Raw genomic sequence first — 26,459 nt, forward strand, 5'->3', positions numbered from 1 at the left:
GCGGAATTGGACTGCCGTTTCTGCCCCCGCTAAAGCAATCTCCGGACCTGTGGGTTGGTGCGGTGTGGGGACCAAGGAGGACACGAAGATTCATGCTGCATAACAGGGACACAGCTCCTTTCATCATCACGGAGTGTCCAGCAAAGGCCTCAAAACCACAAAGTATAACAAACACCCCCGCATCACCTACCTGGAAATGAAGTGCTTTCTGGGACTTGGAGTTCGCGAAAATTGCGTGAGCTGTCTGTGGTGAGCAATGACATTATGGGTGGGGCTTTTCATGTCCAATCAGCATGGGGCAGGACACAATTTAAGTGACTGGTGGGAAAAAGCTACCCGAGTATTAATGGGCGGTGACAAAGGCCGTAATGGCCGAAATGCATTCGCCTCTGCACAACTGAATTAAAGTGCTCTCCAGCCGTCCCCCATTGTGGCCTCTGCTTCTTTTTCTGAAAGGAGGTGGTTGTGATATATATATATATATATATATATATATATATATATATATATATATATTAAAAAACAGTGGGCTTTGTGCAGAGCCCTGAGGGACCCTGTAGTTCAGTGGTTTCTCCTCAGACACAAAAGGCTGTACGAAGACCTGTTGAGAGCGATTTTTTTTAAAAGGATCTGATCCAGGATAGAGGGGTGCCCTGGATTCGGAGGCTGAGTAGTCTCTCAATCAAAATAGCATGAGAGACCGTATTGAAGGCTGGGGACAAATCGAGGAGCACTAACATTGCCGCTTCGCCTGTGTCCACGCAGTTGCGTATAGTTTCAGAGACCTCCAGCAGTGCCATCTCCGTGCTGTAGCTGGATGTGAACCTGGATTGAGAGTCGTGTATGAGGCAGCCTGATTCAAGATAGGTGGATAATTGCTCCCGGACTAGTTTTTCAAGAACTTTGGCTGGTTTTGGTAGTAGGGAGATGGGGAGATAGTTTTTAAAAACCGAGGGGTCAGCATCTGTTTTTTTTAGGATAGGTATCAGCAATTCCTGTTTCCAGGCAGAGGGGAAGACCTCAGACTGCAATGAGGACTTCCTTATGGAGTTCAAGGGCGAGATAATGAGGGGGGCCACAGAACTAAAAAGTGATGCCGGGCAAAGGTCCTTAGGGGAGCCAGATTTACAGGCAAGCCATTTTTGAAGAGCAAGCTCGGTGGGGATATGGGAAAAGGAGGTAAATGAGCAGTGATTTGAAACCACACGGTTTTGGATTGGGTGTTTCTGGATGGGGCTGAACGTGGAGTAGATGTCCAAAATTTTGTCGCAAAAAAATTCCGATAGACCATCACAGAGTTCATGAGTAGGGGGTATCCTACTGGATAGAGTGGCAGGTTTAGTAAAATCTTTGACAATTTAAAAAAGGGGTTAGGAAGAATTACCGGCAGAGTTTACCTTCTTAACAAAGTATTCTTTCATTTCTGCGCGCTTTAGTCTATGAAAGTTCTTGATTGAGGCTCTACAGATAGCTTTGGCCTCAGTATTGTAGGTGAGTCTCCAGCTTTGCTCCTGTTATTTGCACCAACTTTTTTCAGCGCGTAACGCCGGGGTAAACCAGGGGGCGGAAGGTTTTTATCTGGAGAAGACTATTGGTTGAATAGGGGCAACCTTATCAAGGGCAGAGGATAGCCAGTCATTGAAGCTAGAACTTATGACGTATCTTCTGACTTTCATAGGGTATGTATAAACAGTATAATACATGAGGACGTTCTGGCTTGTATGTGGTAAAGTGCCTGATAGCAGTCACAGTTGGTGCAAACTCTACCCCATAGTATATGTTTTGAAAGGAATAAGCAGGAATCGCTGTGACTACAAGTATTATTTCACCCCTGTTAGCAGGAAACCCTTGAGACATCAAGTAAGCAGTTACAGGATCTCTAACGTTCGCTCTTATTTGTAAAAACACATCAACCATCTGAACACAGATTCAGGATGCAATTTAAAGCTGAACTGAATGAAAGGAAATCATTTTAAAATGTAAGTGCTAAATAAACAGAATAGGGATTGCTGTCTGAACTGAGAGAGGTTATACCAATTTTACACGGATCTCTCTGTATACTTGTTTGTGGCCCCTGAGGTTTGTCATATTTCCAGTCCACAGTGGGCGCCCTGGTGTTTCATTCGGGACTTCCCATGAGCACAACCTGGTATCTCTCATGACCCACAGATATGTACCAACATACAAGTTTATGCAGGGGAGAAGAGACATGTTATGGCCCACACATCAATCTCAACGTACCTATAGAAAATGCTTGTCAGGCATATAATAGAAACTGTCATAGACTGTCAGGCATTTTGATTTATTGTTGTGAGTTCTGGGTTTAAATACATTTGATTGTTGTTGTCTCTACCCAGTCAAGAACTGTAAATCACCATCGACACTAACACAGCCTTTGAGAATCAGGAATTAAACAAAACTGCAGTCACAGCTCGATAAGCCTACTTTAAAGACACTGTTGGTCCAAAGGGCCATCAAGAGGAATGGGGACAGTGGAGAAACACATGAAGGAAAGAAACAAATCTTAACTATTGCCATAAGAGTATTTACCTCTACTCTGTAAAACCCTGCCTCCTAGTCAACTGGACCGCAAACACATCCCCTAGTACAGTGGTTCCCAAATTTTTGACTCCTGAGGACCCCCATTGAGTCACCACAGGAAGCCGGGGACCCCCAAGCAATTTGTATGAGTTAAATTTCAAATATTAAAACAGTAATTAAAAAAAAAATACACACGTGTGCACACAAAACAAATACTCAAAGTACTAAGGATTTTGGGGCCAGATGTACGACCATTTCATTAAGCGCCTCGCAATTGGCGACACATTGCGAGTCGCAAATTGCGAGTCGCTAAATGAAATGTACAACAGTGTGCTTAACACTGTTTGGGAATCCCAATGGGGTCGCAAATTGCAAGGTTCATTAATATTAATGAGCCTCTCGCAATTTGCGAGCCCATTGGGAATGCCAGCCCTCCTAGGTATGGTGGCCTGCTGGGCTCTGCAGGCCACCATGTATGGGACTGCTTTTAAATAAAGCAGTTAAAAAAAAATGCAGGCCGTTTACCATGCATTTAAAAAAAAAGAAAATGAAACGTTTTCGTTTCATTTTCTAAGGGCAGGCAGAGGTCCCTGGGACCACTGCCTGCCCTTAAAAAATAAGTTTGCATGCATTTGCAAAGGGGAAGGGGTCCCCTGGGGACCCCATCCCATTTGCGAATGCATTACCATCTACTTGAAGTAGGTGGTAATTGCGAGTGTTTCGCGACTGCAAAACATTTGTTCATGGTTTTAAGACTCGCTATTTAGAAGGGAATGCCCCTTCCAAATAGCAAGTTGCAAAACCTATTTAGCGAGTCGTTAACAAATTGCGACTCACGAAATAGGCAATGTACATGGCCCAATAAGTTTGTGCATGCGCAAACGGGTTCACAAACCCGTTCGCTCGCGCATATAAAAACGGATCGTACATCTGGCCCTTAGTATTTTATATTGAAAAAATAGCCCCTCTGTCACATGTATTTCATTTGTTTTATAGCATCTCTCATACCATTGTAGGATGTTAGAGCACTTTACATCACACACATATAGAGACATTGAATCATACATGTAAATCAGTGTGTATCTAAAATGTTTAAAGCGTACTTGGTCTGGAAAAGAACAAACTCAGGATTCAGAACACAACAGTGGCTAGCACTGACTTTAACATTAAAAATGTATTTCCGCCCAAATAAATCTTTTTAGCAGCTCAGGCAAATGAATAACTGGGAAAAAAACATAAGTTACTAACTGGTACCATGCAGTTTGCAAGCAGCTCTTTGATGACAGTTTATAGGTCATTCTGCTACATTACGATTGTCACTTATGAAGTGCACAGTAACAAAAGTATCTCTGTGACAAAAGCAGTAACCACAAACCTATGCACATAAAATACTGCTTTTTAAAATGCATGTTACATGTTCTTTGCAGTAGGCACATTAACCCTCTGTGCTACATTAATTAAGTCAAAGCTGCCATTGAACAAAACTCTCCGCACCTCCAGCAGGTACATTAATCACTGGCATTATCTTGACACTTTTATTGTTGCTGGAAAGCTGCTAATTATACAAGAAACTTTTCTGTGCTTTTAAAACTGTTGCCTACGGACCCCCTGGGAATGTGTCACGGACCCCTGGGGGTCCGCGGACCCCAGTTTGGGAAACACTGCCCTAGTATACAACAGCAGCCCTGGTTACTTAGCACGGTGTCTTCTATCCCCCCTATGTTGTCTAGAGGAAGTACTCATGGACCTTCCTGGACAATTCCACTTGCGAAGGCATATATTTCTTTTAGTGTAACACAGGCCCCCACAGCCCACGCGGTGCGGGGGGGGGGCGAGCTCCAAGAGACCCCCTCGGCACTGAACTCTGGCCGGGAGAGCTCCTGATTGAGCCTGGAGGGGCCCCCCCTAAGTACCGTGCAGGGAGGCCCCCTCACTTTTCGTTACGCCAGTGCAAAGCCCACCAAAGTCTCACTTGAAAAGCAGCCGATGCTGTAATACCCCTCACCTTTAGGTTGTTCTTCACCTCCAGAAGAGCCTTTTTTTCTAGGCAGTATGTCCACCCTAAGCTTAGGAAAGAAAAGGAACCTGGTATTCTGTATCATCACCCTGCTCTTCTTGATTGCTGCTCTCACTAACCTTTCTCTCCATTGCACAGATGATAGGGTGATCACTGTACCCCCCTTTTCGTTACTGGCTCTTTGACGTTTCTCGGGTAGTTTGTACACGTTACCCACTACAGCTTGTGTTGCCTCCAGTTTCAGGTTGAGCATACTTCTCAGCACTGTACACAGCGCAGCCTTCATCCCATCAGTTTGCACCTCTGTCCTGACCCTTTTTGAATGTGTGTTTATGGTTCCTTTTGTTTTGCCTAGTGTTCGGCAGGGGAGGTGGGATTGATTTTACCCACACTTCAAAGGGAATCCGGCATTAATGCCGCCACATAAAGGCTTAATTCAGGGGCGGCCTTAGGCATGTGCAAGCTGTGCACCTGCACAGGACCTCCAAACCCCAGGGGCCACCATGCCAATATATATCCTTAATATAATAATCCTCTGAGGATGGATACATATTTATGTGGCGGCCTCTGGCAGGGATTTAGTGGCCTTCGGCTCTGTTCCACTTCCAAACACCCTGGCCCTCCCCTCTTCACTGGTCTCCGCGCTCCGCCCCGCACGGACCCCCTCTTACGGGGCCCCCTACCTACGCTCCCTGCCCAGGGCCGCCATGAGCCTAGAGCCGCCCCTGCTTAATTGTCTGAGAAGTGTATGCGCGTTCTTAGATTTAGATGCGCAGCAATGTGAGGAGCGGTGCTGCTGTTCAGGTGTGCTCATTAGAGGGAACATAGCCCTCACCCGTGAGCACAGCTCAAGTATTCAGTGTGCCAACTTTGTTACTTTTTTGCATTGGTTTATATTTTCCGTTTATTGTATTTTGCTGATGTAAAGTATGTTACAGTGAACGCTGGTGGAAACCAGTTGAGTTCTGTGAAAAGATTCATTGTATTGTTTTGGAGGGAGGGGGAGTACAAAAAATGTTTGAGAGTCAAAACGGGAGACCATTTGAAATCGTGTGCTCTTTAACGATGTGTGAAGCTTTTTGTCGATAACAAATTCTGTTTTGTTAAAGAGTTTAGGGAAATTACTGTACAATTTTGTACAAAGAAAAAAAAATAGATGCGGGACACATCCTATAATGCTCCCAACCCAAAACTTAGTATACCCAGAAGCGGTTAGGTGGCTGACATAGTGACTGACATACACTGTGCTTCAGGTTTGCACATGGCCGAGGGAAGTGCCACACAGACAGCTTCTTGCTGTACATGGAGAAATAAAATGAGAGGGAACATTGGTTGAGGGCCAGAATTTGTTAACCAGGTGAGTTAGAGAAAAACAATTTTACCTTAAGAGATGGAGACTGTAAACTAGCTGGAGGACCAGCCCAATAGTCCTTAATAAAATGAGCCCATCCTTCCTTTGGAAGCTATATTTAATGGTAAGTGCATTCCTTCCATCAACCTTTGTCTATTCCCAACAACCTAACCTCAAAGGGCTCCATGTTCCACCTGACTAGTTGACTGTTTATTTGACATTCACTTTGTATGCAGCTCATATAGATAGCAAAGCAGACTCCTCTAGAGAAATATTGCAACATTTGAAGCTCACAGAAATACAGAAATACATTTGATGAGTTGTCTTTCCACAGCTCTGGTATTCAAGGAGCACTGCAACAGACCTCTCTGCAGGTTTCATCCAGAGAAGCAGCCACGTTTTCTAGATTACTGAAGCACTGTTTTGCCACATTGGGGCGAAGTGCTCGGAGCGAACCACAATTGACTCACTATAAGTGTGAAAAAGGCTGCTTTTATTGAAGACAGGTGCACCTTACACAACATACCCTGGCCTTTGCCTCTACAAAACGACATCTAACTAAGCATAATACATCTACGTATCCACCTCCCCCCACCCCTAAGGATTTCCCCAAACTAAATTGCAATTTTTTTTAACATACCCGACCCAAAATTAAACAGTAACAAACTGACCAATATAGGCAACCGACGCCACGCACCTGCTTCAAGTGACAACCAAAATAAATATCATTTTCCACTTGATGCACCTGTACCCAATGAAAACGTGCCAAGAAAAATATATACCATAGAGAAAACCAACAACCCCCTATTCCCATAAAAATCGGGTGGGCAAAACGTTCTCTAACTATGGACATTTTGGCAGCCGTGTCAACTTCCAAAATAGTGACACGGGTCCCGAAATGGCCGTCTATATACCCCCGCCCCTAGCCCAAAAGTAGCCCGATCGCAAGCTCAATTGGGCTCGGGCTGCACCACCCGGCCCAAAAATCCCTGCCGGTCGGCTGCCCCCCCAAAGCCCAATTTTCAAAGCCTTGTAAAAAAGAATTTGGTTTGACATAAAGGTTTCCGTCCTCCTGGAGAGTACGTCAGTCTGCCGCACCCCAAACTCTTGATTCTTTTCTCCTCAACTTCCAAGTCTTTTACGGAGATATTGTTGTCCTATATGACACTCACATCCTCCTACACTAATACACGATAGTTCTAGGCTTGGTGGATGAGCTTTGCAGTCTCTAGTTACTGTTAGATTATAACTTTATCTTGAGCTCCGTATAAACCAGGAATCATCTTTCCAAACTTTTAATTTCAAGTCTGCTCTGAGATAATGCTCTGATCAATCCTAAGAGTTTAGTTGTACTCTTGCCATTTGACAACCTATGGCGCAAATATGATGAATGTGTGCAGGTTATCATCCAAGATCTTGGTTTCCCATTGGATTTTGCAATGTGTTACCAAGAGTTGAGACTGCCTGAGGGCTAACATGCCCACTGCGCCCGAGAATAAAGACCTACAGAGCTTTTTTAAAGCATTTTGGGGATCTGTGGGGTAGCCACATGGGTCCACCCAAATGCCTTCTAAACAAACCACCCTGGGGATGAAAGTGTGAGTGAATAGATCAGTTAGATCTCTTCATGCCTAGATAAACTGTCCTAATCCTTTTTTTTAAAACTTGTTTTTAATAATCACTGCTTCCAGCGTATCCAGAACAAGGACATACATGTACATTTTCAGGATCCAAAGCCAATATACATCCAGACTGTTAACATGACATCCCACGGTTGTGCACGGACTCCCTACTCGCGAGCCCAGTTACTCTCAGCTGTCCTCATCCTTAAAGAACTCTCAACTTGGAAATTCAGTTGTGGTGATAAACATCATTTCAGAATAAGGACGTTACCTGTTAGATTTTTGGAATTTCTAGCTCGCAGACTCCTCTCCATCACTAACGTTCATCCATCATCTTCAACTCAACTATGGCCATAGTGTTACGTAGATTAATTATTTTATTGTCTTTGTTGGTGGTTGTATTTATAGGATCATGTGCCCCACTGAGGGCCGTATCAGTCACTAAAGCCCCTCTCCTGATTTAACGAGTTATAGACCTGAACCCCAGATAAGGTCCTTTAACGAGAGAGAGGGCCTTTAACGACTGGTGTTACCAGGGCATGATGGCTATAGAGCTGTTAGACATCCACCCACCGGGGTAGAATGTTCTAGTTGAACAGAGAGAAACAGAAAGACAAACATTGGAATGTTGCAGCTAAACGCTTTCACCAGCTATCATTCGCCCTCTGCTAATCTACTGTCTTCAATTCAGCTCCGTATTTTCCCGTGTTCTAATATAGAGTAAATCATACTATTAATCTATTTTTCAAATGTGTATGCTCACTGCAGAATGATTAATAATAATTAATATCTTGCTTTTAAGATGGCGACTTCAAACGGAATAACAGACCCATGTCCAGAAGACTCAATCACTGTTCGAATGCCGTCAGTCGTCTTACCGATTGTGTCTGTCGCCTCTAGAAGTACCGTGGTCCCGCTGCATAGGAGATTGTTGACACATCGACGAGCCAAGGAACAGCAAAGGCTTCATAATGATATCATGTGAGTCAGTTATCAGTAAAAGAAGAACATGTTTTAAATGTTCATAGGCTTTGCTGCCGTACTGGCAATCAACCCTTCCTAAAGCTAGATAATGACCCATTCAGCGTTAAAACAACTTGCAAAACTTATGGGACAGGGTATGAGTGTCAATTTATCAAAATGCCAGGGGTAGTGGATGTGACCTACCCTTTGACCTCAATAACATCACAGGAAGTGATATCACATCACCCCGGACCCTGATTTTTTCCAGGAAGGCATGTCACATGACCAAACATCATAATTGAAGATTTGCATTGGATATTATCCCAGAGTAATGCAAAGTTGTGCAATGTGCTACTTTACATTATTTTGTATTAATGGGATTTTCCGTATTCAGTGCATGAGGCTCCCATGCAAAGTTATGCAACCACCATGGGTTTTGACGCAAATCTCCATCTGCAAACATTGGTAGAGTGGAATTTCTACCACTATCCTGAGCCTCTTCGGGGCAGCGAGGAGACATTTTTAAATTTCTCCTTGTTTTTCCAACTTTGCATATGTGCTGTATTGTACAGCACATGTACAAAGTGAGAAAATCCTTAATGTATAGTTTTTGTACTGGAATGAACCCCTGCCAGTAGAAAACCTATGCTTCAGAGAAGGCACTCACGTTCCACTCTGGCACAAGGGTGTGTGCTATGGTGCATGGCTGCCAAAAGGGTGCCAGCGCACTGGGAGAGAACAAATGATGCAGCGTTGCCTTGAGTCAATGAATAGTAAATCTGGAACCCAATCCCACACAGTCTTACTCTCAACCTGTCACTTGACTCTCATTAACCTTCCCTCGCAAACACATGCTTATACATACTGAAACATTCTCTCACACATGTGCACATCCCTTTCACTTAAACACACATTTAAAACCATTTTTACTTACCATAGCTGCCACCATAGGTCCTAAGTGTGCTCTATTTTTATTACACTAATAGTGAATAATAGAATATTATTCATCATTAGTGTAACGAAAAACAGGTTGGCAATAAGGAATACAGAGCCCCACTTGCTCTTGGAACTGATTTTGCCACCCCTGAGGCCAGGAGTTGCAAAGACAGTGCCAGGGATCACAAAGGGCAAGCCACAGGTTAAAGCTGTGACCCCTGGTGACCTCCAAATGTCTTCCATGGGAAAGGGACAGTTTTTGAATGCTTTCTAAAATGGCGAATGAACAAAAAAAAGTGTTGTGTGGTGTAGTAGTAGAAAATGTACATGACATTGTTTGTTGGATTATCTTAGCTCATTTCTTGGCCTAGCTGTTTAATTTGTATTAAAACATACATTATTTTGGCTTTACATCGAAGACAATAGAGCACTTTCCACTACGCTGATTTTTCATGCCTAGAATATATCTGAATTTAAGTGAATTTTGAGAGTCATGGTATCTTCTCGAAAACGTTGTTGAACTGCCAAGATACAGAAGAAAGCAGTGAAAACTAACTTCTTTTCTGATGCATACAACTGGGTGAGCAGTGAAGGACGTTATGGTTATATGGCTGACTTTTGCTGTGAAAGAATATTTATGTTGAGTACTCTTGTTGCTATGGATACAGTTTTGCCATTTTATCAGGATATTCATAATGCATAGGTAGTGTGTTCCGTCAAGTCGGTGCACCATAGGCCTAGAATTTGCAACTGAAAGTATTTTCTGGGTGTCACTGTGAAAATCAGATTACTGAGGTTAGAGTAGGAAGAACCAGCCTAAATCCTTCTTTGCCTCCTTTCTCATGCTTAATGAGGTGGGAATTTACAGAAAATTAATTGATCAATTGTGTGCCCTTGTGATGAGGAAGACTGACTCCTCATATGTCATGAGATCAGAGTGACTAAAAAGGAGTTCTAGGTGAGGCTATTTTGAAGCCTAGGGAGAGACACTGGCTGGAGACATCGGCCATGAGGTGCTGAAATCCAGATACTACTGAGAGCTCTTTGTGCCGGACAAAAATATGCAATTACTACTATACATTCTTAGTGTAATTTAGCAAACTGAGGGCCAGATGTAGGAAGGCCATTACCGGCTTTTCCTATGTAGGCAGCAAATTTACCGATTCCGTAAATACCGAATCGGTATTTACCGAATCGGTATTTACCAAATCATCATTTACCGAATCGGTATTTACCAAATCATCATTTACCGATTCGGTATTTACCGAATTGGTATTTACCGAATCGGTAAATGAAATGTAGGAAGCACTTTGAAGAGTGCTTCTGTGCTTACAGGATTCGTTATTTACCACCAACTATTAGTTGGTGGTAAATAACGAATACCTCTGTAAATGCAAATCTGTGCATTTACACCTGTGCCATGTGACAGACATACATGCCCTTAGGGCATGTATGTGTGCCACATGTGCACACAAGCACTATTCAGGGGTGCAACAAGGTGTCAAAGTGACACCCTGCCACCCTTGACTCTTTCCCTATTTTACCGAATCTGTAATTACCGATTCGGTAATTGACATTCATTCCTATGGGCCTCCAGGCCCATAGGAATGAATGTCAATTACCGAATCGGTAATTACAGATTCGGTAATTACCGAATCTTAACGATTCGATAATTTTTACCGAAAAATTACCTACATACTATTTACCTATTCTTAAATACAGAATCGGTATGATTCGGTATTTAAGAATAGGTAAATAGTATTTACCTACATCTGGCCCTTAGTAGTGAAGCTAAGGAGCAGGAAGCTTCCATGGTGCTATAATGCATATTTGGAGGGATTAACGTGACTGGCTGTGACCAGCCAATAAAGTTCTTCGGTTGGCTCTTATTAATAAGCATTGGCATAGCCAATAGGTCTCGCCTTTGGGACCTTATAGGCGTTTAGCCATGCAACACATTATCCTGGGTACTACAACATCTATGAACATCAGAACACTAGGCAAAAGTTTAGAATGATGACCCCCGTCAAACACACACATGACCTTAGTCGTGCCATTTGCAGCCCATGTCAGATATGGCTCAAAGGTATTCAGCAGTCATAGACGGCTGTGAATAATAGTGTTAATGACTGAGATGGGTTCACACGCGTGTGATTTGGAGAAGCAAGTGTGTGTCACAGGTTGAAGCCTTAGGTGTGATGAGTGTCTGCTGCAGCTCCAAGGCTGCACACCTACCCCCTCATGAATCACCGCCGACAGCACCGAGCCTTCTGCACTGATCACTGCCTCCCCTTCAGCTCACAGACCACACCAAATGCCAGTATTTACGTGCCATGTTGGTAAACACTGATTAAAAGCAGCCAGGTCAAAAATACACTGCTTGTTTAGACAAACCCAGACGAGTTTTTGGTTGTCAAGGCAACTTTGCAGACAGCAACCACTTCAAATCACAATTGAAACTGCAAAAGGAATGACATTCTACCTGAGCAGCAGAGCGGACGTAATACAAGCAAGAAAGGGTAAAGATACCTTCAAGGGATTTTGATTGTAGAATATCAATAATTTAGTGATTTAATCTGAGACCCACATAAATGATAGTCAGAAAATAAATTCAACAATTTTTAGTTAGTGAATCAATTTAGGTTTAGCCACGCTGAGTGATCTAAACGTGAAAAACAAAAGAACACGGGTGTATGTAAAAAATATATTTTATATGTATTCTTAGTCATATATAGGGTACTGAAAGTATATCAACAAAAATACAGGAAGTGCATATATCAGAAATTAAACAACTTCATTGTAAACGCTGTAAACGCTATCCTTCTATATACAGAATTGATAATTAAATTCCAAGAGGAAAAAGCATAGGTCGACGTTTCGGTCTCTATAAATAAATTGCCAAGACCATCTTCAGGACAGAGAAGATATACAAGATGACCCCTAAAGATAATTAAAATATAAATGAATATTCAAACTACTAGACATCTTAAACATAGTCAGCTGTGTATTTAATAAATTTTAATCAAAGCACATAACACCCGAACTTTACTAAAATAAGCTCATTTTCAAAAGAATCTTTAGTCAGTTTATGAAGTCAATGCATCTTCATGAATTACTTTATACATTTGTAATCAATTCTCGATCTATAAATTGATCTTGTTTTACACACCAATGCATATTTGTTAGATGTCCATAGTATTAGTATCTATGCAACGAAATTTTAAATTATATACATCATGTTATAGTACTTATTGAATACTGATCTAAGAGAAATCTCACAAAACATATTTCCAATGGATGATGGTACCTGTATGGAATGTAGCAGATAATTGTCTAATCAATGAAACTGATGTCCAAAAGGATCCTATGAACATTGTATCAAACTAGAGCAAATAATTGATCCATAAAAGTATAATTATAATGTAGGCCTACTTCCTAAGATATTCAAAGGCAAAGTATCTAGATCTGGACCAGTCGAATTCGAAACTCGGATTATATTAGTACATTCATGCTCATGGGTTTCTGGTAGATTAGAAGCACCAATGAGATTGACAAAGACTTATATGTTAAACTGACTTCAATCAAATAAAAATACAAATTTGAGAATAAAAATTCTTCACACAAATGACTTACATGAGTCTCTAAAAAGTGTAGAGACTATTATTCACCTTTGAGCGAAATATCAGGCACTGCTGATGAGTAAATATGCACGATTGTCCTCCTAGATGGTTGGGTCACGAGGATGGATTCTAAGGGGTAAGTGGTAACCATTAGACTTATCTTGAATATGATCAAAGAAAGATTAAACTAAGCGTGTATCTTCATGTTTGAGAGTAATCGATAAGGCTACCGGTTAGCTTAATTTACATAGAAGTTGCACCTCAGTGACATCATCATAATATGTATCCAAAGATGTTTCAAATGAGTAATATATGAAGACATGACTCTTTTAATGGACCCCATACGGTTGATCCGTCTCAATTATATAACACCGAACATTGACAGGATTAACGGAGATATAATCCTTTCATGGATGATTTAATCAATATCTGTCAGTGTTCCATTCATAGTATATAATGTGTTCGAGATAAAAGGCTCCTGATGTTACGCAGCCAAAATATATAGCGAGCATGTAGTAGCCTGCTTACTTTTGAAATGTCCGTGTTTTTATCACATAGCACGATGTATGTATGTCACATGTTATTAAATACGATTAGTCTCAGAGCATATGGCAATAGCAAAGCTCGTAAATATATGGGTGTAAGTATATACACATGTCGATGTAGAGCGTCAAAGATTAAACAGTCACATAAGATTATATCAAAGGCATATCATAAATACCTGCAGTGGTAAAACGTGCGTCTGTCACGTTTCTTAAAAGATCAATCCGTACTTGTATCGCCTAATGTTAAAATAAGAAAGGCAAAAGAATTACTTAAATTCCGATATATGTGTCGGCATATGTCTCAAATAGAGCGTAACCCCATAAATGTGTCTCACCTCCTTAGTCGGGAACCAGATAATGAAATCCGTCTGCTTCAAAAAGTAAGCAGGATCGGACGCGTCCCTTTGTCTTTTAAGCCCGTTGTTTGGAGCGCAAAAGAGGACTAACTATCAACGCGGCGGCCATGTTGGACAAGAAAAGATAATCAGTTCCAATGGCACACCATATTATTGGCGGCTGTTGGAACCTAAATATGTCAGGTCACCTAGGGTAGCCTGGCCTAGGGTAAGGCAAATTCAACAGAGGCACATGTGTAAAGGTTGCAAGCCACCCCGCAGTAATTCAATGCAATATCACCCAAAAATGACACTACACCACTGTTTGGAAAAATACGAGCTTGTTTATAAAAATATTCTTTGCTTTCTTGTCTTCAGAAATTACAGCTCAGTACATTACATTTAATCATGAGATTATTAAGTTCCTCAAAGTTGCCAAAACTCTTTCACTATTTGGCTTTCTAACTTTACATCACATTACAGAAGTTCCCAGGGAGCAATGACTGCGCTCCTCTAAAAGAATGGTTAACACATTTACTCCCACTCCACCACCAACATCATGAAGTACTGGCTAACCCTCCACACTTCCCTTATTTAAGGACTTGCTCTTCTGGAGAACTGTCACGAGGCAGGCACTGTACCAATATTTATATAGCCTGTAGGAAACAACAATCTGTGTAGACCCCTATGGAAGTCTTTATGGGCGCTGCACGATTTAGGCTTGATCCTTTGTTTAAATAAATACTAGGCCTTGCTTCTCTGCCTTTGTTTTTGTTTACTTAAAGAGGACAACTTCCCCCTCTCGACCTCCTCCTTACTTGTAGAGAATCTGCTGGGCTGGTGTCTTTGATCTCCGGGGGCGGCAAAGAAAAGGAACCGAATCACACTGTGGCTCACCAGCCTCTGGGGGCTCCTCGGCTCTCCCCTCCCGCTCAAGCCAGCTCCTCCGTGTGGCGCTCAAGCGGGGGAAAGAAGGCACAACAACAAACACGAGCCGCTGCTACACTCCAGGCGCTTCCCTGTCCGGTTCCGCCTCCGCCTTCCTTGAGGGAAGCGGCTCGACCGGGCATGCGTGGGAGAGTAGCGGCTCAGGCCAGAGCCTGCTCGACTTCGCAGGACTACCTCCTCCGGTCCCGCCCACACGCGGCGACTGACGTGCTCAGACAGCAGGGCCGGCGCTGATCAAAGACAGGGAAGGAAAGGGTGATTCTCCTCACACGATGTCACCGCCACAGTCACCGGACCCAGGGCGACGAGGGCGGACTCCACCAGGCGGCCAGTACACTCGGCGACGCCTCGCCAGGCACACAACTTTAGCCCCAATCCAGTCAATCCGACTACTCCTTGACAAGGGGCTACCCCAGGTAACGGGGAGTTGGGGGAAGAAAGGTTTGATTAAAATGTCTGATGACTCCTCTTTTGCTCACAGTCCCCTTGGCTACCGATGGAAGTATCCAGGAGTCCCTTTCCTCTAACTCTGCACTAGAGCCTCTTTCCTCACTGGTCAGGGGGTTTCCCACAGGTACAACCTCCCTCACCCACGCCTTTCGCTGGGACCAGGTGAGTACAGGTGCCCAGGGTCTTCAGGATCCCCTACAGGCAGGGTCAGGACAACGACTATAAGGGTAGAAGGGTGGTGAACCAGTAAGGAGCGTCCCTACAATGGGAGGTCAACCCTCTGATGATCCTACCCCCGTCTTATACTCCAGCCTTAACTCCAGCCAGCTTACACTGCAAGACAAAATGGCTGACCAACATTCCGCCTTATATAGGCTGACCCTCAGAGGTCCAGAAGGGACCAGAAGGTTCTGGAATGCCCTACTCTATCCTATGGGACAGGTTCCAGGTATGACAGTTGTGACAGTTGGTAGCCACCATTTTATGACTCCAAGGAAATTCCTGTCAGGAAAGGCCTCTAGGCCTGAGGTGAAAAACTATGAGGGCGAAAGAGCACCTATCCCCTAGACCAACACCTTGAAAAATCTAGTGGACACAAAAATGAATAAGGGTATGAGGGGCAAAAAGGGAACAAAATAAATAATAAATTGGAGGGACTACGCAAAGGGCCGGACAGGTCTAACAGCGGCCATATTGGAAAAGGTTAAAAAATACGACAGAGTTATTTCCTCAAATGTGAATACTGAGTTTGCCGACCTGATGGGGAAAAAAACATGATGGAAAGGTCTTCTCTGGTCGGGCGGACTAAATAAATAATAAATTGGAGGGACTACGCAAAGGGCCAGACAGGTCTAACACGCGTCCCCCCCAGCTGAAAGTGGGGAGAGCTACCCAACCCCTTGGGAGTCCTCATCACTAAGGCGGAAATACCTGGAGAGACCGTCTGCATTGGCGTGGTCCACTCCAGGCCGATGTTCCACCCGGAAGTCCATTCCCTGTAGGGAGATGGACCATCTCAGCAACTTGGGATTCTCCCCCTTCATCTGCATTAGCCAACGAAGGGGTCGGTGGTCAGTCTGAATCAGGAAGTGTGAGCCAAACAGGTATGGCCGCAGCTTCTTCAGAGCCCACATAACCGCAAAAGCTTCCCTCTCAATTGCACTCCAATTCTGTTCCCGGGGAAGCAGTCTCCTAGATAGGAAAACCACAGGCTGATCCAGGCCCTCTTCATTCAGTTGCGATAACACTGCCCCAATGCCATGTTCTGATGCATCTGTCTGGAAAATGAATTCCTTGGAGAAGTCTGGGGCCCTCAGGACCGGTGCTGCACACAATGCCTGCTTCAACTTTTCAAAGGCTTGCTGACAAGCCTCCGTCCAAACTACCCGTCGAGGTTGTTTCTTTGAGGTGAGCTCTGTGAGGGGCGCTACAATAGTGCCATACCCCTTCACAAAGCGACGGTAGTAGCCTGTGAGACCCAGGAAAGCTCGGACCTCAGTCTGTGTCTTGGGGGGTTCCCAGGCCATGATTGCCTCAATCTTTGCCTGCAGGGGCTGCACTGTCCCCCTGCCCACCAAGTGTCCAAGGTACACAACCGACCCCTGCCCAATCTGACATTTGCTGGCTTTGATTGTCAATCTAGCTTGTTTCAGGGCCTGGAGAACTGCTTGCAAATGTTGCAAATGGTCCTCCCAACTGCTACTGAAGACAGCAATGTCATCCAGATAGGCAGCGGAGAAACCCTCCATTCCGGAGAGGACCTGATTCACCAGCCGCTGAAAAGTGGCAGGGGCATTTTTGAGCCCAAAGGGCATCACACAAAATTGGAAGTGTCCCTCAGGCATGGAGAATGCTGACCTTTCCTTTGCTCCATCTGTCAAGGAGATCTGCCAGTACCCTGAAGTGAGGTCAAAGGTACTTAGGTATTGGGCAGCTCCTAGCCGGTCAATTAACTCATCCGCCCTAGGGATCGGATGGGCATCAGTTTTTGTAACTGAGTTCAGTCCCCGGTAATCCACACAAAACCTCAGTTCTGGCGTGGTGCCTGGTGGAGCGGCTTTTGGCACTAGCACCACCGGGCTGGACCAGGGGCTGTTGGAAGGTTCTATAACTCCTAGCTCTAGCATCTTGGCAACCTCTCCATGGATGCTATCCTTCACCTTGTCGGACAGCCGGTAGGTCTTTGACTTCACTGGTGGGCTGTCCCCTGTTTCCACATCATGGGTACACAGGTGAGTCCTTCCCGGGACAAGGGAGAACAACGTAGAGTACTGCTCCAGTACCTGGCGACAGTCTTCCCGCTGTTCAGGAGTTAGGGTGGGAGAGAGAATCACTCCCTCCACTGACCCATCCTTTTCTTGAGACGAGAACAAGTCGGGGAGAGGTTCACTTTCCGTTTCCTCTCCCCCATCAGTCACCATCATTAAGATGACCTCGGGCCTCTCATGGTGGGGTTTGAGTCGGTTGGCATGAAGCACCCGTAGGGGCTGTCGTGGGGTCTTAAGGTCCACCAGGTATGTGGCCTTACCCTTCTTCTCCAACACCTCAAAGGGGCCTGTCCAGCGATCCTGGAGGGCACTAAGCTCTCCAGGCTCCATCACCCACACTTTCTGGCCAGGCTCCAACTCCACCTGGTGAGCATTGTGGTCATACCACTCTTTCATGACTGCCTGGCTGGCCCCCGAGTTGTCAGAAGCTTGCTTCCACAACTTCACCATTTGGCTCCTGAAGGCCAGCATGTAGCTCACCACATCCTGGGGGGGTTTCCTGGGAGACTTTTCCCAACTATCCTTCACCAGGCTGAGAGGACCGCGTACAGGGTGCCCATACAGAAGTTCGAAGGGGCTGAAGCCCACTCCCTTCTGTGGCACTTCCCTGTAGGAGAATAGCAAACAGGGTAGGAGGACGTCCCATTTCCTCCGCAGGCTTTCAGGCAGACTTCTGATCATGCCCTTCAAGGTCTTGTTGAACCTTTCTACCATTCCATTGGACTGGGGGTGATAGGGAGTGGTGAACCGGTAGGTCACTCCACACTCCTTCCACATTGCCCGCATGTATGCTGACATAAAGTTGGTCCCCCTGTCAGACACAACTTCTTTGGGGAAACCCACTCGGGTAAAGATCCCCATTAGGGCCCTAGCCACCACAGGTGCAGTGACAGTCCTCAGAGGAATTGCCTCTGGGTACCGTGTGGCATGATCCACCAGAACCTGGATAAACCTGTGACCAGCTGTTGTTGGTGGATCCAATGGCCCTACAATGTCGATGCCCACCCTTTCAAAGGGGGTGCTAACGACTGGAAGTGGTTCCAGGGGAGCTTTCAGCTTCACCCCTGTTTTCCCACTGGCCTGGCAGGATACACATGTCCGACAGTAAGTGTTGGACGCCACTTTCATCTGAGGCCAGTAAAAGTGGGGGACAAGCCGAGCAAAGGTCTTGTCCTGACCTAAGTGTCCTGCCAAGGGTATTGCATGAGCCAATTCCAGCAGAAAGGCTCGGTATCGTTGCGGGACTACCAAGGCCCTTGATGAACCAGGTAAGGGTACCTTGGGTTCACTGTAGAGGAGTCCATCCTCCCAGTAAATGTGGTAGTGTCCCGCAACGTCCCCTGCTGCCTGGGCTTCAGCCTGTCGCCTCAGTCCCTCAAGGGTAGGGCACTCCTTTTGGCCCTTACAGAACTCCTCTCTGGTAGGCCCTCCCTCCACATGCCACTCAGCAGGGATGATTTACAACAAGGGGTGGTGATGGACAGAGTCTCTGAATTAAGCAGAGTACTCTCACCCAGTCAAGAGATCAGGGCTAGATCCAACACCGTTTTTTAGCTCATTGCACCATCCCAGTTTCAGAACCTTGCTGTATGCAAATTAGTCTGTCCCTGGCCCAGTGCATCATGGGAACAGGGCAGACCAGACTACAAAAGCCAATTCTTACACTGGGAAGGAAACAAGCTTCCGGGGACCGGTTTCTGCCATTTCAGGCGTCTTCGGCCCGGCTTGCTTGAATCCTGATGGTGCAATGAGCAAGGGACTCACATCTGAGTATACCCTTCCACGCTTAGGGTGGACAAAATAATTTACAACAAGGGGTGGTGATGGACAGAGTCTCTGAATTAAGCAGAGTACTCTCACCCAGTCAAGAGATCAGGGCTAGATCCAACACCGTTTTTTAGCTCATTGCACCATCCCAGTTTCAGAACCTGGCTGTATGCAAATTAGTCTGTCCCTGGCCCAGTGCATCATGGGAACAGGGCAGACCAGACTACAAAAGCCAATTCTTACACTGGGAAGGAAACAAGCTTCCGGGGACCGGTTTCTGCCATTTCAGGCGTCTTCGGCCCGGCTTGCTTGAATCCTGATGGTGCAATGAGCAAGGGACTCACATCTGAGTATACCCTTCCACGCTTAGGGTGGACAAAATAATTTACAACAAGGGGTGGTGATGGACAGAGTCTCTGAATTAAGCAGAGTACTCTCACCCAGTCAAGAGATCAGGGCTAGATCCAACACCGTTTTTTAGCTCATTGCACCATCCCAGTTTCAGAACCTGGCTGTATGCAAATTAGTCTGTCCCTGGCCCAGTGCATCATGGGAACAGGGCAGACCAGACTACAAAAGCCAATTCTTACACTGGGAAGGAAACAAGCTTCCGGGGACCGGTTTCTGCCATTTCAGGCGTCTTCGGCCCGGCTTGCTTGAATCCTGATGGTGCAATGAGCAAGGGACTCACATCTGAGTATACCCTTCCACGCTTAGGGTGGACAAAATAATTTACAACAAGGGGTGGTGATGGACAGAGTCTCTGAATTAAGCAGAGTACTCTCACCCAGTCAAGAGATCAGGGCTAGATCCAACACCGTTTTTTAGCTCATTGCACCATCCCAGTTTCAGAACCTGGCTGTATGCAAATTAGTCTGTCCCTGGCCCAGTGCATCATGGGAACAGGGCAGACCAGACTACAAAAGCCAATTCTTACACTGGGAAGGAAACAAGCTTCCGGGGACCGGTTTCTGCCATTTCAGGCGTCTTCGGCCCGGCTTGCTTGAATCCTGATGGTGCAATGAGCAAGGGACTCACATCTGAGTATACCCTTCCACGCTTACGGTGGACAAAATAATTTACAACAAGGGGTGGTGATGGACAGAGTCTCTGAATTAAGCAGAGTACTCTCACCCAGTCAAGAGATCAGGTCTAGATCCAACACCGTTTTTTAGCTCATTGCACCATCCCAGTTTCAGAACCTGGCTGTATGCAAATTAGTCTGTCCCTGACCCAGTGCATCATGGGAACAGGGCAGACCAGACTACAAAAGCCAATTCTTACACTGGGAAGGAAACAAGCTTCCGGGGACCGGTTTCTACCATTTCAGGCGTCTTCGGCCCGGCTTGCTTGAATCCTGATGGTGCAATGAGCAAGGGACTCACATCTGAGTATACCCTTCCACGCTTAGGGTGGACAAAATAATTTACAACAAGGGGTGGTGATGGACAGAGTCTCTGAATTAAGCAGAGTACTCTCACCCAGTCAAGAGATCAGGGCTAGATCCAACACCGTTTTTTAGCTCATTGCACCATCCCAGTTTCAGAACCTGACTGTATGCAAATTAGTCTGTCCCTGGCCCAGTGCATCATGGGAACAGGGCAGACCAGACTACAAAAGCCAATTCTTACACTGGGAAGGAAACAAGCTTCCGGGGACCGGTTTCTGCCATTTCAGGTGTCTTCGGCCCGGCTTGCTTGAATCCTGATGGTGCAATGAGCAAGGGACTCACATCTGCGTATACCCTTCCACGCTTAGGGTGGACAAAATAATTTACAACAAGGGGTGGTGATGGACAGAGTCTCTGAATTAAGCAGAGTACTCTCACCCAGTCAAGAGATCAGGGCTAGATCCAACACCGTTTTTTAGCTCATTGCACCATCCCAGTTTCAGAACCTGGCTGTATGCAAATTAGTCTGTCCCTGGCCCAGTGCATCATGGGAACAGGGCAGACCAGACTACAAAAGCCAATTCTTACACTGGGAAGGAAACAAGCTTCCGGGGACCGGTTTCTGCCATTTCAGGCGTTTTCGGCCCGGCTTGCTTGAATCCTGATGGTGCAATGAGCAAGGGACTCACATCTGAGTATACCCTTCCACGCTTAGGGTGGACAAAATAATTTACAACAAGGGGTGGTGATGGACAGAGTCTCTGAATTAAGCAGAGTACTCTCACCCAGTCAAGAGATCAGGGCTAGATCCAAAACCGTTTTTTAGCTCATTGCACCATCCCAGTAGGGATGGGCAGGTCCTCCAGAGAAACTACTTCCCCCTCCACGGACTCCTGGTCCACCATCACAGGTGGCCGATCTGTCACATGGGGTGTGGAAGCCGAAGTAGGCTCTTCCTGTCTTCGGGTCTGTCCCTTTTTGGCAGCGGGTTGGGCCATTGTTTCAGGCTCCAACCCAGGCGAACTCCCTCTCCGGGCAGTCACAGACCTTGTGCTTACACAGGCCCAGTCAGGTGTACCCAGCATCGCAGAATGCGTCCGGTATTCCACCTCTCTCCAAGCATTGTGCTCCATATCATTCCCCAGCAGACAATCAACTGACACGGCAGGGCTTACGGCAACTCAAAGTGAACCTGCAACCCCTTCCCACTCAAAGGGAACCTCAGCCACTGGATAGTGGCCCATTCTGCCGTCAGCCATCGCGGCGGGGTGGAGTACATTGGGAACCACCTGCTCTGGAGACACCAGCTGACTTCTCACCATAGTCATACTGGCTCCTGTATCTCTCAGAGCCTCCCCTCTCTGGCCATTGATGGTGATCCATTGTCCATACTTAACAGTATTTGGGGGCACCTGGATCTTAGGAACCATCTCCCGTTCTCCCAGGGACACTAAGGTGACACCCGCCCACTCACCCCCCTTATCTAAGGGCAACTCCTCCCCAAGCGCTACACTAGCTACTCCCGGGGCTTTTCCTACGGTGGGAGGGGGTGGTCTCTTTGGGCATCTGACATCTCCCTTATAATGTCCAACACCACCACACTCAAAGCAGTGGACAACCCTTGGCTGCTGGCTTTGGCCAGGATGAGGGTTTCTGGGCGGGTTAGCCTTAGGGGTGAAACCTGTTCCCTTTCCCTGGAAACTGTTTTGGGGACCTTTAGAGAACTCCCGCTTTTTATCTCCCCCCTCCTTCTTCTGAGGGGCGCCCTGTCCGGCCTTTTGGGAATCCCCTCCAGTCCCCTTTGAGGACACCCGGGTACTTGCCCAGATGTCCGCCTCCTCTGCAAGCTTCCGGGGATTAGTCAGCTTGCTGTCCACCAGGTGTTGGCGCAGCTCGGGAAAACATTTCTCGAGTAGATGCTCTTTCAAAAAAAGATCATACAACCCCTCATAATCCTTCACCTCACTGCCCTGTACCCAGCCCTCCAATGCCTTCCTCGCATAATCTAGGAAGTCCACCCAGTTCTGGGTGCTTAACTTGTGGCTCCCCCTGAACTTCTGGCGATACTTTTCTGGGGTTAACCCAAACTTCCTGATCAATGCTAGCTTCATGGTGGGGTAGTTGGTCTGCTCCTCCGGTTCTAAGGCTAGCAAAGTGTCCCGACTGGTAGGAGGCATGTACTTGTACAACCCACCCCCCCAGTGCTTCTCCTGGATCCCATGGGCTCTTAAGGAGACCTCATAGGCTGCCAGCCACTTGGCTATGTCATCCCCCTGACTATAGCTGGCAATTATATCCTTAGGCAGGTAGGGTCTGGACTCCCTGGTTGGTTCTCTGGTTTCGCTGCCACCATTTGGAGTTGGAAAGGGTCCCCGTTGCAGGGCCTGGAGTTCTAACTCTTTTAGTTTGAATTCATGAGCCATTCTCCGCTCTTCCTTCTCCTGTTCTAACCTCCTCCCCTCCCTCTTTTCTTCCAACTCCATTTTTGCTATTTCCCACCTGAACAGTCTTTCCTCTCTCCTGTCAGCTAACTCGGTTTCTGACAACCCTCTCGATGACACACTGCTGCCCTCCCGTGAGATTGCCTTGGGGCTGATTGACATCTCACCCACCCCCGGGGGACATTCCGCAGTCCTATCAATGACAGTACCTCTGTCCGATTCCTCCTCCTCATTGCGTGCTTCCACCCAAGCCCTCAAACTGGTCTGGAGTTCCCCCTTCTTGGCACCACGCTTAAAGAACACTCCCATTTGTTGACAGAAATCTTTTAGCTGGGCCAATGAATAAGTGTCCAGTTTTTCCAGTGCAAATTCCATTTTGCAACAGGCAACACAAGGTTAAGCACACAAAAAGAATAGAGTTGCAGGGGCAACCTGAAGCTACCTCCACCCCACCACCAGGAATGAATTTGGAAAAAGCAAAAATAAAAATTAGGAGGGCCGCTAGGAGAAAACTCCAGGTGTAGGTTAGTGGATTACACTCAATTACTGCAGAGTAGTTGCAACCACAGTCAACATCCCACCGCTAGACACCAACTTGTTGGAACCTAAATATGTCAGGTCACCTAGGGTAGCCTGGCCTAGGGTAAGGCAAATTCAACAGAGGCACATGTGTAAAGGTTGCAAGCCACCCCGCAGTAATTCAATACAATATCACCCAAAAATGACACTACACCACTGTTTGGAAAAATACGAGCTTGTTTATAAAAATATTCTTTGCTTTCTTGTCTTCAGAAATTACAGCTCAGTACATTACATTTAATCATGAGATTATTAAGTTCCTCAAAGTTGCCAAAACTCTTTCACTATTTGGCTTTCTAACTTTACATCACATTACAGAAGTTCCCAGGGAGCAATGACTGCGCTCCTCTAAAAGAATGGTTAACACATTTACTCCCACTCCACCACCAACATCATGAAGTACTGGCTAACCCTCCACACTTCCCTTATTTAAGGACTTGCTCTTCTGGAGAACTGTCACGAGGCAGGCACTGTACCAATATTTATATAGCCAGTAGGAAACAACAATCTGTGTAGACCCCTATGGAAGTCTTTATGGGCGCTGCACGATTTAGGCTTGATCCTTTGTTTAAATAAATACTAGGCCTTGCTTCTCTGCCTTTGTTTTTGTTTACTTAAAGAGGACAACTTCCCCCTCTCGACCTCCTCCTTACTTGTAGAGAATCTGCTGGGCTGGTGTCTTTGATCGCCGGGGGCGGCAAAGAAAAGGAACCGAATCACACTGTGGCTCACCAGCTTCTGGGGGCTCCTCGGCTCTCCCCTCCCGCTCAAGCCAGCTCCTCCGTGTGGCGCTCAAGCGGGGGAAAGAAGGCACAACAACAAACACGAGCCGCTGCTACACTCCAGGCGCTTCCCTGTCCGGTTCCGCCTCCGCCTTCCTTGAGGGAAGCGGCTCGACCGGGCATGCGTGGGAGAGTAGCGGCTCAGGCCAGAGCCTGCTCGACTTCGCAGGACTACCTCCTCCGGTCCCGCCCACACGCACCGACTGACGCGCTCAGACAGCAGGGCCGACGCTGATCAAAGACCGGGAAGGAAAGGGTGATTCTCCTCACACGATGTCACCGCCACAGTCACCGGACCCAGGGCGACGAGGGCGGACTCCACCAGGCGGCCAGTACACTCGGCGACGCCTCGCCAGGCACACAACTTTAGCCCCAATCCAGTCAATCCGACTACTCCTTGACAAGGGGCTACCCCAGGTAACGGGGAGTTGGGGGAAGAAAGGTTTGATTAAAATGTCTGATGACTCCTCTTTTGCTCACAGTCCCCTTGGCTACCGATGGAAGTATCCAGGAGTCCCTTTCCTCTAACTCTGCACTAGAGCCTCTTTCCTCACTGGTCAGGGGGTTTCCCACAGGTACAACCTCCCTCACCCACGCCTTTAGCTGGGACCAGATGAGTACAGGTGCCCAGGGTCTTCAGGATCCCCTACAGACAGGGTCAGGACAACGACTATAAGGGTAGAAGGGTGGTGAACCAGTAAGGAGCGTCCCTACAATGGGAGGTCAACCCTCTGATGATTCTACCCCCGTCTTATACTCCAGCCTTAACTCCAGCCAGCTTACACTGCAAGACAAAATGGCTGACCAACATTCCGCCTTATATAGGCTGACCCTCAGAGGTCCAGAAGGGACCAGAAGGTTCTGGAATGCCCTACTCTATCCTATGGGACAGGTTCCAGGTATGACAGTTGTGACAGTTGGTAGCCACCATTTTATGACTCCAAGGAAAATCCTGTCAGGAAAGGCCTCTAGCCCTGAGGTGAAAAACTATGAGGGCGAAAGAGCACCTATCCCCTAGACCAACACCTTGAAAAATCTAGTGGACACAAAAATGAATAAGGGTATGAGGGGCAAAAAGGGAACAAAAAAAATAATAAATTGGAGGGACTACGCAAAGGGCCGGACAGGTCTAACAGCGGCCATATTGGAAAAGGTTAAAAAATACGACAGAGTTATTTCCTCAAATGTGAATACTGAGTTTGCCGACCTGATGGGGAAAAAAACATGATGGAAAGGTCTTCTCTGGTCGGGCGGACTAACATTAGTGACGATTTGATAACGATAAGCCGCCTCTATTCAATTTATATGTCACAGAAAATTAAAATTAATCTGTTGGCATTCTTTAACCATTGAATAACTCAGGAAGTGGCACAACCACAAACTTCATTAATATGTATATGATATGCTCATTGAGTACCTAACCATATTTTACTTTACATTGTCATTGTTTCATAAAGAGTGTCATCATTCTATGAATACAATTTGGCCTATCATCGTATTTTTGGATACAAATACATCATAATTTTACATCATGTCCACATTAAAATAAGGATCATTATTAAAGATATATCTTAAATTCTGATTTTTACGTTCGTTGCGTGTGCCTGAATGACTCAAAGCAGTGATGTACATATAGTGTCTCATTATAGCTAAGCTAACAAAGAAAGGCTAACTAGTTGGTCTACACATCTTAATTCAGTATCAGTTCAGGCACCATAAAGTTGATTAAGCAAAACAAATCGATATTTATGCCCTTATCTGTGGAGAATCTATACCCATCCATTTAATCTCTGTAGAATTCATAGACAGGCTAACGCATGCCATTCCGTGGCACTGTAAAGGCCCCTATTGATGGTATCTGTAATACAAATGAGTTTACCTTCACGCAATGTAAGGATTCGGTCG

At 46.0% G+C, this 26,459-nt stretch overlaps 1 protein-coding gene across 1 annotated transcript in view; it reads left to right on the forward strand.

Annotated features, from left to right (window-relative positions):
* Nucleotides 1-26,459, forward strand: part of DNAH12 (dynein axonemal heavy chain 12) — a 1,534,490-nt gene that overhangs the window by 18,198 nt on the left and 1,489,833 nt on the right. The window contains exon 2 of the mRNA XM_078661571.1: nt 8,334-8,512. Coding sequence (XP_078517697.1) covers nt 8,334-8,512 — 179 coding nt within the window. The remainder of the gene's footprint in view (nt 1-8,333; nt 8,513-26,459) is intronic.

This window comes from Lissotriton helveticus, chromosome 9 (genome assembly GCF_964261635.1).
Source record: "Lissotriton helveticus chromosome 9, aLisHel1.1, whole genome shotgun sequence".
Classification (NCBI taxonomy): domain Eukaryota; kingdom Metazoa; phylum Chordata; class Amphibia; order Caudata; family Salamandridae; genus Lissotriton; species Lissotriton helveticus.